This window comes from Urocitellus parryii, chromosome 12 (genome assembly GCF_045843805.1).
Source record: "Urocitellus parryii isolate mUroPar1 chromosome 12, mUroPar1.hap1, whole genome shotgun sequence".
Classification (NCBI taxonomy): domain Eukaryota; kingdom Metazoa; phylum Chordata; class Mammalia; order Rodentia; family Sciuridae; genus Urocitellus; species Urocitellus parryii.
This window is the reverse complement of record NC_135542.1, coordinates 87,448,117-87,462,408: the sequence shown is the minus strand read 5'-3', so window position 1 is coordinate 87,462,408 and position 14,292 is coordinate 87,448,117. Positions and strand designations below refer to the sequence as shown.

At 45.5% G+C, this 14,292-nt stretch overlaps 1 protein-coding gene across 1 annotated transcript; it reads right to left on the bottom strand.

Moving 5' to 3' along the window:
- Positions 1-995: 995 nt before the first annotated feature.
- On the bottom strand, positions 996-8,300 carry Prokr1 (prokineticin receptor 1). Its single transcript, XM_026387248.2, has 2 exons — positions 7,816-8,300; positions 996-1,692 (listed from the first exon to the last, which is right to left on the bottom strand). Exons 1-2 carry the CDS (start codon positions 8,298-8,300, stop codon positions 996-998), a joined length of 1,182 nt encoding a protein of 393 aa, XP_026243033.1.
- Between the last annotated feature and the right edge of the window lie 5,992 nt (positions 8,301-14,292).

Genomic DNA, 14,292 nt, shown 5'->3' with positions numbered 1-14,292 from the left:
TCCATGCTACACAGGTATGGAAACATAAGAAAGAAGGAAAGGGTTGAATGAGAAGCCTAAATAGGTTTAGGCCAGAATAACTGAGAGGCAAAGATGCAGTATCCTTATACCCAAAGAACTGAAGCCCCTGCCCTGATCCCCAAATGCTTTTAGAAGTCCTGTTTTGATTCTTCCCTCTGTATTTCCCTTCACCCAGGGGTGAATAGTCCAGGGAGCCACTCCCACCCTGAGCCCAGGCTTCCCTTCTCCAGAATTGCCCCAAAGATTCAAAACTCTACAATTCACTGTCCAAATGGTGTCCAGGGTCTTGTGGCTTCTTCCTCATGTCCATCCTCTTGATGATAAGCCTATGTCTATGCATATCCATACATGAGGCATTGTGTGGCAGGAGAAGGGAGAGTTTGCATGAACTTGGCCATGAATCGTCAGGTTCCTATGTGCAGGCATGCATGGCTGCTCCCAGTGAGGGTCTGAACCAGGGATGAGATGAGATGGGACCTTCCATTGCATTATTTTCTCAGCCTTGAAATGTTAGGACAGGACTGAACTCAAGACAAAGAGTACTCTTAGAGATGAGCTGGACCAGTATATGATGAGCAGCTGCAATGACCTAGAGAGATCTTCATTCTGTCCACACATGTACTGTGCTCCTAGATACCTGCTCCAGCTCCCTCTTTATTCCCGAGTCTATATCACATTCTCCTTGGTTTAATCCCTATTTCATTTTGTCAATGAAATATCATCAACATATTAGTTTTCACTAGTGCCTACTCATCACACAAATTAGGCATTTAATGAATGTCGACTACTCATGACAGTCTCTTGTCACATCAGCTTTAGAAACCCTGAGCTCCTTGAACACAGTGTCCCCGTGACACATTTAATTTGTCCTCGGCAGAAAACCAAGAGTCTGTGGTCCATGTGTATATCCAAGCACACTGATCCCTGACCCAAAGATCTTGTCTTGGGTTTAAACTTTGGCAAGGTCCTTTAGGTTATTTCAGTCTGATGCAGTCCACCTCTTCAGTGGCAGGCATCCCCACGGTTTTGAGATCAAGGTCAGCGCTCGACTTACTTCCAGTATAGGAAGCCTTCCAGTGGAGCAGCATGATCTTCTTGAAGTACTTGATGGTGTTGTTCTTGACGGTCACGAAGCACAGGGTGTTGATGATGCTGTTGCTCATGGCGATGCACTCCACGATGTAGAAGGCGGTGAGATAGTGCTTCTCCTTCACAAACACGGCGGGGAAGAAGTCACGCACGATGGTGAAGCCGTAGAAGGGCGCCCAGCACAGCACGTAGGCGGTGAGGATGCACATGAGAACCAGCACGGTCTTCCGACGGCAGCGCAGCCGCTTGCGGATCTGCTCTGTCTGGAATCCGGGGACCGCCTTGAACCAGAGCTCCCGGGAGACCCTGGCATAGCACAGGGCCATGATGACCACCGGGCCCAAGAACTCAATGCCAAAGATGAAGAGGAAGTAGGACTTGTAGTAGAGCTGCTGGTCCACCGGCCAGATCTGACCACAGAAGATCTTCTCCTGGCTCTTGACAATGATGAGGACCGTCTCCGTGGTGAAATACGCAGATGGGATGGCCACGAGGATGGACACTGTCCACACCAGGGCAATCAGGCCGGTGGCTGTTTGACACTTCATCCGTGGTCTCAGCGGGTGAACAATGGCCAGATACCTGGGGCAAAACACAAACAGAGTCATGCCCTGTGAGAAGCCAGTGCTGGGGTACCATTTAATTTTTGCAGGGGAAAGGCAGACTCCATAGCAAGCCCTGGCTCCACCTCTAATTAGCTGGGCAGCCTCAAGTCGGTTTTGTTTAATCTCTTAACCTCAGTTTCCTTTCCTGCAAAAGTATTTGTTTTTAAAGATTAGATGTGATAATGTATACCCGTTCCTGGAAGACGTTTTAAACTTGGTATATAATGAAAAAAAATGGCCACAATTTTCTAGCCTGGCACTATTCCCAGGTCTTTCCGGTTTTCAGGACATGCATCCAAATTATCAAGAGGTTAAGAGACAATAGGCCTGATAACTCCAAAGAGTTGCTGGGAGAACTCACCCTTTCCAGTAGAAGCAGCAAGCTTAGCTTTGTCTTCATTCCACATTTTAAATATATATATATATATATATATATATATATATATATATATATATATATATATATCTGCATGCAGGGGTGGAGGAAATGCACATGGCCATTTATCTCATTTTCCAGATGGAAAATGCAGTCTATTGAGAGATGAGTGACTTCTCAAGGTCATCTACACAAGACCCTTGATAGAAAACATTTAACCCTACCTCACAGGGTTGATGTGAAAATCAATTGAGAATGTACACGAATGTTTTTTTTTTTTTTAACCACAAAGCATCAGACAATAAAAGATATTGCTTTTTGTTCTTTCCCAAAGAACCCACATTGCAGTTACCAGAGTGGTCCAGGAAGGAGAGAGCACTTTCTGGGGGCCGTTAGTCATTTGTGTGGTATGACAGTAGCCTTTCCAGAGGGTGCACACACTTCTGCAAAGAGCTCTGGTTTCCTGGAAGGCTTTCTGTGCCTGGTAGGGAGTGGAAGTTGGAGAAGGAGAAAAATGGGAAGTGAAGTGGGAGGGAAGGACAAATCAATGCTGGAAATAAACATGTTCTCATGTGTCCACAGCTTATCCCAGGTAGAATGGAGTGCAAATGTGACAGGGGATTGAAGGAAGGCCAAACCAGTTCTGTTTCCTTTGAAACCGATCCCTTTGAGGTCATGTTTCTTGGGATTGTAAACTAAAGAGAGCTTAATTTTTTTTTAAATTTTTTCCCCTGATTGCAGTACTGTTACTTCCATCCCTCCCCACGTGACATAGGCAGCCAAAGCCATTGAGTATATTTGAGAGGTCACTGGAGTGAGATGCCTGCTCTCTCCCAGCTCCCAGAAGATGTTAAATGATGCTGGATAGGTTGAGTCTACCCGTTGGACACCCAGCTGGCTGCCCTGGCCACCCGCATCCATCCCCGGCACTCTAGCCAGCTCCTTAGTACTGAAAATGGAATGAAAATAACCACAGAATATTGGCAACATTTTGACCGTTGCACATGCATGTGGCCTTTCATCAAAGGCCACAAAGCTCCCAATATTACAGGAACATCAAATGTGCTTGGATTTGTCATGAAAACTGAGTGTGGAGCTTTTACTCTCATTGGTGCATTTGCTTTCTATTTACCTCACAGGGTTCTGCTGGTTGTCACAGAAAATTTCTATCTTCGTATTTGTTCACAATATGACTTTTTTCTCTTTCTTCTCCCAATAGTAGCTTCCTAACTCTTTATGATGAATCAAATTCAATGTTTTTTAATAAATACGCAAGCCAGAACCCCATCTAGAACCTCAAAAGACCAAGTATCTAGTCCCAACTTGCTATATCAATTTCAGTCTTTTTTCATAGCACTGTTGGTTTAATTTTCTCATCTGTAAAATGGAGATATCACCCTGATATTGTAAGGTTCCAATGAGCTACTGCATCTAAACAACAATAAGCTATTAATATACAAGAAACTATTAGTACCTTAAAATTACTTTTATTTTCAAAGTTACTCTGATTACAAGCAATGTTCTTGGCAAATTTTGCTTTTGCAAGTCCTCGACAACTTTCTACTTTACTGAACCCAATCCTTCACTTCAAAACAAACCTTCAGGGTTATTTTATCCTGTCTCTGACATCATCCCAAATCCATCCCTAAAGGGTCAGTGTCATGAGCTGTGCAAAGGACATTCTTCTCAAGATCAATGTAATGTTTTGAGCAACTAATAAATTTCTGATGTTAAAAAAAAAAAGGACATTCCTCATACACTTACTACCTGGCAGGTTGCAGAAAAGGGTTTCAGGGATTCCCATCAGCCTTGGCTGGGTGAAGGTCAGAAATGACTGTGGTATTAGTAATTCTTGCTTCTGTTTATAAAGAAGTTTACAATTTATAGAGACTTTTCAAATCTACATTTTCATCAGGCAAGCCCAACCCAATTAGAAGGGTAAGAGAGCAAAGATACCCATTTTATGGATGAGTAAGCTAAGGCTTGGGGAAGTGAAATAAATTGCTAAAAGCCACACAGCTAGAAACTGACAAGAGCCATGACCCACATATTGCTACAAATCTGGAGGCCTCTTCAATATGCCATTTGTTCCTTTACTTTTCAGTAAGGACAAACAGTGCCCTTTCCTCCACCTTCCCAGCAGCTCAGCAGCCCTTGACCTTTCCCTCCATCATGGTTGAGTTTTACCCACTGATGTTCCAGAAAGCAAATAATTGACAACTACTTTTCTCAACTTATGAGCATGGCCTTGCTTGCCCTCTGCATCTCCAACCTCAATGGCTTAGGTCCAGGATCCACCCAAAGCCAACAGTTCCAGGAGAATAAGGAATAAAGCCTGTTGGACAAAGTAATGCCCAGGAAGTAGTCTGTGAGATAGTGGGCAGGGTGATCAAGCACAAGATTTGGCTCCCTTTCTGTCCCCTGGACTCAACCTCATGCAGCCATGGTAATGGTTGCAGCAGCTACTGGCCTGGTCATGGGATGGGCAGAGTGTACCACCTGCTTCCTGGGGTAGCTGTCCCCAGCTGATTAATGGTCCAGGGGGCATCTGTGCTTCCTAAGGCTGGACTATAACAGTCTGTGCTTCCTAAGGCTTTGCCTATCACAGTCATTTCTCTCCATCCCTGTGTCTCTTGGACATAAACTCCATGACAGCAAACTTTTTGTTTTTAATCATATCCTCAATCCTTGGAATCGTACTTGTCACGTGGCAATCACTGTAGAAAAATGCATTGTTTGAATGAATGCCTGCATGAGGGAATGAATGTTTAGGATGGATTATGAATGGAGGGGCTGAAAGACAGGCAGAGTCAAGAGACACTGAAGTCAGGAAGGCCAAGGTGAGACTAGGATGGTCCAACCTACATGAGCATGGTAGGGGGCAGGAGTAAGTTTTACCAGGACCTGGAAGTTGGAGAACAGAGGGACAAGGATAAAGGAGCCTTCTAGTTTGAACAACAGACTCGAGAGTAGAAACAGAGCCAGGTGCAATGGCACACATCTATAATCCCAGCAGCTTGGGAGGCTGAGGCAGGAGGATCAAGAGTTGAAAGCCAGCCTCAGCAATTTAGTGAGGCTCTAATCAAATCAAGGAAGCCCTGTGTCTAAATAAAATATTAAATAGGGCTGGGGATGTGGCTCAGTAGTTAAGCACCCCTGAGTTCAATCCCTGGTACCAAAAAATAAAAAGTTAAAACAGAAATCCAAACAGGTAGAAAACACATAGTTCTGTTCTGCCATATTTGAGAGTTACCTATATTTTAAAATTCTTATATTATTATTTTGTGTAAAGCACATGGAAACAATTGTTTCAGTGAAGACCAAAAAGGTTAGCCAATTGAAAATATTCATTAATTTACCTGGTTTTGTTGTTCTTGTTCTTTGAAAGGAGATTAATATAAGAATTATCTGATCCACTCTTCATTTAATGCTTACTCTATCTTAAACATTGTCCTAAGCAGTTACAGAGATTACTCCATTTAATCCTCAAAGAAATGCAATACATTAGATTTTCTTATTGTCCCCATTTTGTAGATGAGAAAACTGAGGGAGATATCAGTCAAAAAACCAAGGCCTTACAACAAATAGGTGGTACAGCAGGGATTCTAACCCAGAGTAACGGCTAAAACTATTCCTACAGAAATTCCATTAAACAAAAATAAAGGCATTTTTACAACTGTCAAGGTATGTGTTACACCAGGATAAGAATTTAGCTACCTTAAGCTAACCAAATTAAACCTGAAGATTACTCATAGGATTTTTGAACATCACAAAGGAACAGACAAAAATCAGTGATTCCTAGGCCACAAAATTTAAACTACATGATAGCAGCATTTTTACAAAAACATAATTTGAATAAAAAATAAAAAATATCAATTAAAAAAACTTAACGCCTTAGGCAACTAGTCAGTCAGGCCAGGCCTTGGATGGCAGTATCAATACACCTTGTTTTCCACCAATGTCTGGATGCAGGTTTCCAATCACCCCACTCTGAACAATAGCAGTGCGCTCAGTGCAAAGTATGCTCTTCAATTCCTCTTTCTTATTACATCTAATCTGTATTATGTCAACTCACGGTGCAAGAGAGATGCTCACAGTATTTCAGACAAGCTGAGTTTGGTATGAAATTAGGATATGAGCTTGGAGGAGTTCAGTGGATTGAGGTTGATTGATTGTCAAAGATAATACCTCCACATGTTAAAGATAACCCAGTGCCCTTCAGTTTATCCTAACTTCTTTCCCCCATGAAGCCTCCTATGGTTGTCAGATCTGTTGACAAGTGGGCCTTCCGTGGTGAGATGGATCTCACCCAGGGAACAAGGCCCCACTCCACAGCAGGTACCTACTTACACTCCTTTTTGTAGCTCAGAGAAACCCAGGGGCAAATATGTCTTGCTAGCATGAAAGTTCAGGAAACAACCCCATATTCTTTGTCTTTAGAAGTAAAGAGAACAGTTTCCATTTTCAGAAAAGGTTAGAAGTTCCTGGAGCTCTTCCTCAGTAGCTCTGAAAGGAAACTTAGGAGGTGAATACTGTGCTTGATCGCTACCCTCCTGCTGTAGAGACCTTACCTAAGTAGATAAATGTTGTGGGGCTCTGCCACTTGTGTTATAAGACCATGACCAAGGTGAGGCTGCCATCTGAAAGAATGATACCTCCAAGCACCTGCTCCAGGTGACAGACCAAAAGCCATTTCAGCTACTAACTCCCTGACATTCTTCCAGAGGCTGCCCACTCAGTGGTTTTAAAGCCAGGCTCCTCTGTAGCCTCTTTCCTTAGGAACAGACTTTTTCCAGGTTATTCCACTTTGATTACCTTGTCCCTAGCTTCAGGAAGCATGCTCTATTAGCTGTGCTTCTCGCTTGATCACTGATCTGGGGTGCCTGAACTGTGAGAGGCAGAGGGAACACCCCGGAGCCCTGAGGCAATGGGACAGGACAAGCGTGGGTGCTTTAGGTTCTCTGGATATAAAGGGAGGCAGATTGTTCAGCTCCAAGTACACAGAGTCTTGATTTGACCCTCAGGGTTACTGTCTTAGATGTAACAAGGTGCTTTGTAATGAAAGTCAAAGTGGGCAGAGGAGCTTGCAAAGACCTCCCCAGGAAACAAGGACCACTCTGGCCCATTTAGCACAAGTTTATACCAATGAAACAACTAAATATAAGAAAGGTTTGCCAGGATTGCTCTTATTGATTTTATTTACCAGTTCTAAAAATGGGGCTCTTGCCGAGCTGCATGCAAATGGGTTTGAAGGCACAAAGCCATTCATGTAACCACAACAAACAAAATAAGGAAGCATAGGTTGCCTTGTTTCTTTTCCAAACAATTCCCTCAATCAATGAGCCATCAATTAGTGCTAGGAGGTCATACGTTAGAAGAGGAAGTCTTGAGGAGATAGAAACTTCTCCCAAGATATTTAAATAATTACTTGGAACTTAAACTTGTCCCTGAACATCTCTTATGGCTACTCTTAACCTTGAACTGGTACAACATCTAGGAGCAGGTCCACAGCAGGCAGACCAGATGCTTTCTTACTGCTCAGCTCCAAAGTGCCCAACTCTGCCTCCTGTCTCACCAAAGCTGGAAAACTGGAAATCTTCCAACTGTCCAGTCAATGGGGAAACTTTTGAGTGCCTCATGCCTGCAACTGCAATAAAAGAAGGGATCATTCCAATGACCCCTCTTCCCTGACTACCTACGATGCCCCAACTACCCTGCACTCACCTGTCAATGGCGATGGCCAGCAGGGCATTGGTGGAGACATAGAGAGAGACGGTGCGCAAGTAGTTGACAGAGGCACACAGGACATGGCCATGTTCCCAGGAGAGCTGGCGCACCACATAGTAGTCCATCTCAAAGGGGCAGCAGACAACAGCCACCAGGAAGTCAGAGATGGCCAGGTTGGCGATGAGCAGGTTAGTGAGGTTACGCAGCTTCTTAGAGCGGGCCAAGGCGGCAATAAAGATGAAGTTGCCAATGCCACAGACCAGCATGATGCCCACCAGGGCCATGCCGATGACAATCTTGGCAGCAAAGAATGTCCGGGAGTTCGTCACATCCTCATCCTCATCCAAGGGCATGTCATAGTCACCATAGCTGAAGTTGAATGGAAAGGAAGCAGTGTGGGCTCCATAGGGGTTGAGTACAGAGAGGAAACTGGTGGAGGAGTTGGTGACATTCCCATCCACGACCCCCGTAGTGATCTCCATCTGTCCCTGTGGAGCTCTGAGTGATACTGCTGGGAATTCCGGAGAAATGTCTGCAGGCTGATGTCCCCTCTCTCTGCTGATGCTCTGCTCTCCCTTAATGAGTCAGTGTCCCTGCCAGCATCCTTGGGGTGCAGTATCCGAGCTCCATTCTAAGCCTTTGAAAAACATACAAATAGTTGGCTGCGTGTTGAAGTGAACCTGGCTGGATTTAAAATCATTCTGTAACCTAAGCAGACCCATTAGCCACCTGCTCCGAGTGAACATAGATAGGGTGATGGAGTGGAAATAAAGGAACCAGTGAGAGAAAACAAATGAATGAAAACCACATCTTCACTCAATTAGAGGATGCTGGATGGCTGTAGAGATAATGAGGCTGTGCTTCCATTTATTTCCATTCCACTCAAAAAAAAAAAAAAAAAAGATGCATTCTTTCTCAAGGACCAAAGTTGGGAGTGTGGGGCAGCTGAATGGAATAGAAGTGACCTATTCCAAAGTCCACTCACTATCCTAAAAGCCTGAACAATAGTCCTGTTCTGTGGTAACCACAGTTCCTTTCCAGTGGCTCAAAAAAAACTCCTCTGTATGCCATTGAATAGTGAACACTCTGAGACAACCCCGTCAGCTCTTCTGAGCTGTTCTTCTGGCAAAACACAGCTGTAAAAATCACAGAGCTCTCTCCTCCCTGGGCTTCCTGTTCCCACATCAAAATCTGTTGTGACCCTAGAAGCTGGATACCATGTTTCTCCAGACATGTCCCCAGGCAGAGGCTTGCAGGTGGAAGTCACAGCCTGTCACTAAATGAGTGGGTTATAAAGAGAACCTGAAAACAAATTCCTCCCTTGGCTGGTTGCGTGTCCTGAGGTAAATAGCTTAAACACTCAGAGTTTCAACATCCTCCAGGCAGGAGATCAATATCGTCTGTAAAGCATGGAGCTCCCTGGAGAGGGAGAGTGTTACACCCCAGAACTGCAAGGAATTACTATTGAGCACTCAGGCCTCCCAGCTAGCTGCAAATATGGGGAGGGAAATCCTGCTGCAGAGACCCCACACCACATACCGGGGTTGGATTGGGGAAAGAGAAGAAGCCAGAGTTCCCTGTCCCTTCTTCGGGCAGTCCCTTCCACAGCCAAAGACATCAGACCAGGGAGCTGGATGTAAGAGAAGGGCTAGGTTTGGAGAGCATCCTAAAGCTCAGGAGAACAGGAGGGAGAAGAATAGCAAATCTAAACTCCTAGAAAAGGAGGACATAAAGAAGATCCCCAGAAAAGCCTGCTGCCTTATTCCTCAAAGACAAGACATCAGGAGCATGTCTTTATGGAGGGTTAAATTCCCTCTGCACCTCACTGAAGTTTAGACCCACTGCTGCCTCCCCCTCCCTGTTCTTCACCCTGAGTTGGCCTTTTCTCTGAGTTATCACTTCGGTCCATCTCATCCCTGTTCTCTGTCTCTGTCGGGTGTGAGGCAGAACCCAGAGATGAAAAGCCAAAAGAGTCAGGCTTGGAAGCCAGGAAGGCAGGGCTGCAATAACCTGGGACACATCTCACCGCTTGCAAGCTCTGTGTGTCTTTGAGGCATTCCACCTTCAGAGAGGTACCCTACTATCACCTACCAGGAAGGCTCAAAGTCAGGATTTAGAACAAAGAATAGCGGAAACTTCTAAAGGGGGCGGGGGGGGGGGGCGAGACTAAGGCATTAGGAGATTAAGGACTGGAAGAGAAATTGCTCAGGGATTCTTTCCCCTGTATTCTCAGCCCTCAAGGAGGACCCCAGTTCCCACCCTCCGCTGTCCTCTGGATCGCTGGAAGCGTCCCTTTGCAGCGCTTGCTGATAAACTCTCTCCTGATCCCAACTTTCTCCTAGGAGCCTAGGTGGCTATGCCTAAAGAAAGAAGGAGGGGACAGATTGGCTCCCCGAAGAAACGTACGCAGTCCACTCCCTGGAAAAGTCCCCTCCCCATTCAAAAGCTCCGGCTTCATCACCCCCACTACGCTGGCCTCTGCGGGCTGGTACCACTTGGGGTCTTTGGAGCATCTCCCCGGAGAGCGCGCTCAGTACCTGCGGCATCTCGGCGCCCAGCGGACGAGGGTCAGGTTTCTTCATTCTAGGGCCGGGGACCGTACAGGCTTTCAGAGACCCGCTGGCGGGGACAAGTCCCCTCTCTCCTTCTCCTCTGGAGGATCTCTCCCGGATAGGGAGGGAGTAGCGCAGTCTCTAGCGCGGCAGACGGGGAGAGCCAGCCGCAGCGAGGCCACCCCCTCTGGAACCCGCCCCGCACTCTCTGTCCCCGCCCCCGGTGGTCGCGGGGCGGCGGGGGCTCCGAAAGGTGAGCTCCGGACCCGGGCGCCAGGCTACGGGAGGTGGCAGGGTCCCCTCTCGAAGTAGGGGTACGTCGGGGGTCGCTCGGGCACGCGCGGGGCTCGGGAGCCGGGGGTCGTCCTTCGGCCGTTGTGCCAGGGACGCAGAGGCGGCAGCTCGCGGCGGGGACGCGCTGGAGGGAGCCAGCCCTGGCGGGCGGTGCGTTCCCCGGGCTCAGCCTCCCGAACGGCCGCCTGGGGCGGGAAGGAGGGTGCCACGCTCCCATCAGGGCTCTGCGCGCGGCCTGTCGGGGGTGTGCCCGCCCCAGGGCACCCGGCTCCACGCCGCTTCACCTGACCCAACCACCCAGCGCGGCCACCAGAGTGGGCGGGCGGACAGGGCCCCGGCTGAGCCTGGAGCTTTCAAAGGACCGGGAGGAGCCTCCCCTGCTGCCCACAACATGACCCTCACAGGACGTGCGAGGACTGGCCCAAACCTCATCCTCTCCAGGGAGCCCAGCGGAGCGCCAGGGTCCTCTTCATCGTCAGATGCCTGAGATCTACTTTCTAGAGAGCAAAGCACCACGGAGAAAGGAAAGGTCTCCTCAGTGCCCCAGGGAGGTCTGCCCAGAAGAAGGTTGGGGAGGACCAGAACTGACTTCCAGAACACAGATCTCCTTCAAAATCCTATAGATTTCTCAAAACCTTGAACATAGAATTTCCATATGATCAGCAATTCCACACCAAGGGATATAACTAGAAAAAAATTGAAAGCAGGAATTCAGATGTCTGTGCACCAATGTTCACTATTCACAATGGTCCAAAGGCGGAAACAACCCAAATGTCCAGCTGATGAACGTTTAAACAAAATACATGATGTATACATACGGTAGAGTAATAGAAGCCTTTAAAAGGAGTGAAATATAACAATGTTGGTGAGGATGTGGAGAATCAGAATTCTAGTGTACCATTGGAGGGAATATTAAATAATGTGATCACTTTGGAAAATAGTATTTCCTCAAAATTTTAAAGAATAGACTTACCATATGATTCAACATTTCTACTTTTGGGTGTATATCTAAAAAATGTATGAGGTATTTGTACATTATCAATATTATTCACAGTAGCCAAATTATGGAAGCAATAGAAGTGGACAAATGGGCAAACAAAATGTGATATATGTAAATGTAAATATGTAATAAAATTCAGCCTCAAAAAAGAAGGAAATTCTGATATATGCTATATCATGGGTGTACCTTAAGGACATTATATTAAGTGAATAAGCCAGTCACCAAAAGACAAATTTTGTATGATTCCACATCTAGATCAGACAAATTCAGAGTCAGAAGTAAGTATGGTGGTTTCAAGAGGCTGCAGGGAGGCACAATGGGGTTTGTTTAATAGGTTCAGACTTTCTGTTTGAGATGATGAAAAAGTATAAATTGGTGAGTTTTATGTGTATTTTGCAAAAATACCTGTCCCTTAGAACAGCTCAGATCTCTTTAGCAAGACGTACATCCAGTGTCTATCCATGATTGGCCTCCAGCTGTCCATAATGGAAAAGATGCTGCCTAGGATCCGGACTGTTATTTCACTTTGCCACTGTTGAACTGTGTGACTTTAGGCAAGTCACATAACCTCTCTGGGGTTCCATTTTCTTACTAATAAAATGGATGAGTTGTGCTTGCATTAAGAAATCACAACCAGATTCCAATAGTTCATGCAGTATCTTCTTGGGTCCTGCATCCCACTCTGGACAAGTTCTATCATTCCTGCAAAACTCCTGTCATTTGCAAAAAAAAAAAAAAAAAAAAAATGTCATACTACTTTCAAGTCTGAATCTCAAGTTTCCTGAGACATGGAACAGGACAGTGGTAAAGAGCTTGGGATTCAGACTCACCTGCCTGCTTTCTGTCTAGCTCTACACACATCACCTGTGTGATCTTGGGCAGTGTGGTAACCAAAGCCCACTTTCTTCATTTGTAAATTAGGGTTGACAATAGCTCCTACAGCATAAACTTGTTGTGATTATTAAACAAAGTAAGGCAGGTAAAGTGCTTAGCTCTGTGTTTGGCATTTAGCCAGGTTTCTGAGAAATGCCAGCTATTACTGTAACTGATTCTTTCCCTATCTTGCTCTGTGAGATACTAACCAATCTAAGAGACCCTGCTTACATGCCATTTCTTGTGGGAAATATGCCTTATTTCTCCTACTTACTTTTATTTCTTCCTTCTCACTTAGAATTTTTCTTTAAATGCACTTTTGTGTATCAATTTGTTCTCCATATTGTACTGTCCCCTGAGGAAGGACTAGATCACCTTCAGTTTTGCATCATATTCTGCAGTTGTTTCTTAAACTTTCCTGGTGATAAAAATTATCTGGGGTGCTAGTAGATCTTACTAATTCCTGGTCTGACTGTAAACCTAGGAATGGGGCTTAGAAATCTGTAGGTTTAGCCAACACCCCAGGTCATTCTTATTGCCAAATGTGTTTGAGAATATGGTGACATAGACCAGAACCTGGCACCAGGTAGACATTGATTTGTCAGTGTAGACATAGCATATGTTTTCTTGACTCTGTTTATCTTTTCCTGGAAGTAAAAAAAAAAAAAAAAAAACCACAATTTCACTATTGATTTATCGCTGCTCATCAAATCATCCCAACCTAGCAGTTAAAGCGAACATGTATTATCTCCCAGTTTCTGAGGGCTAGGAATGTCAGAGAGGCCGAGCCAGGTGATTCCTGGCCCAAGGCCTGCCATGAGATTGGAATCAAGCTGTCATCCAGGGCTGCATTCTCATTTGAAGGTTTAACCGAGAGAGAAATGTGCCCTTGAGTTTACTCATGTGGTTATTGTGGGGCCTCATCAGGGGGGTCTACTTGAGTGACCTCACAGCATGGCATCTGACCTCCCCCACTTCTACCATGTCTTATACCATCAGACAAACCCTAGTAAAGGGAAGTAGGGAAGGGAGACCACACAAATGCATGAACACCAGAAGGTGAGGACCACTGGTGACTAACAGGGAAGACATCTTGGAGGCTGGTACCAAGTAGAACTCCAGATTTCCCCTTTCCCCTTTACAGTCCTGGTAGGAAATGGTAGTTAAGGCCAATAATGAGGGTAGCCACAATGGAGACATTTCTGTCTGACCTGAGGCTGGACAGGCTGTGGGTGACTTCTGGATAAATGGATATGCCATGGTAAATAAGTCAGGAGGACATAAGGACATAATTGGGATGATTCATTGGACTCGTTTAGGGAAAATGGAATATCGGGAGTCGGTGTGGTCTGGCAGGCTCTGTGTGCTGCAGGTCCTATTGGGGCTCCTTTGAAGGGTTTGGGAGCCTGTATGTTATTTTCTGTTTTCTTTCCCAGCCCTCTCTTCAGCTGAGACTCTCTGAGTATCCAAGTAGAATCCATTTAGAATTTTGATAGTCTGTCTCTGTGACAGAACTAAACTAGGACTACCTTGGCTTAAAGAAATAACTGTAACTCAAACTAATTTTTTAATGGATGAAAAGGAAATGAGTTTAAAAAACAAAATGTAGAACTCCATTGATAATTATTCCCAAAAATGTAAAGCCCCAAGGACACCAACAACTGAAAAAGTGGCCTGTGATTAGTTCACTGCCATGAAGGGCAGAAGTACGTTGGCTCATCTTGCCTACAATGATCCACAATATCTTAGAAAATT

Excerpts from the sequence above, each read along its gene's own strand:
- Prokr1 (XM_026387248.2), bottom strand. The coding sequence starts at position 8,300 with ATGGAGATCACTACGGGGGTCGTGGATGGGAATGTCACCAACTCCTCC. Across the intron at positions 1,693-7,815 it reads CTGGCCATCGCCATTGACAG|GTATCTGGCCATTGTTCACC; the intron begins GTGAGTGCAGGG and ends GTTTTGCCCCAG.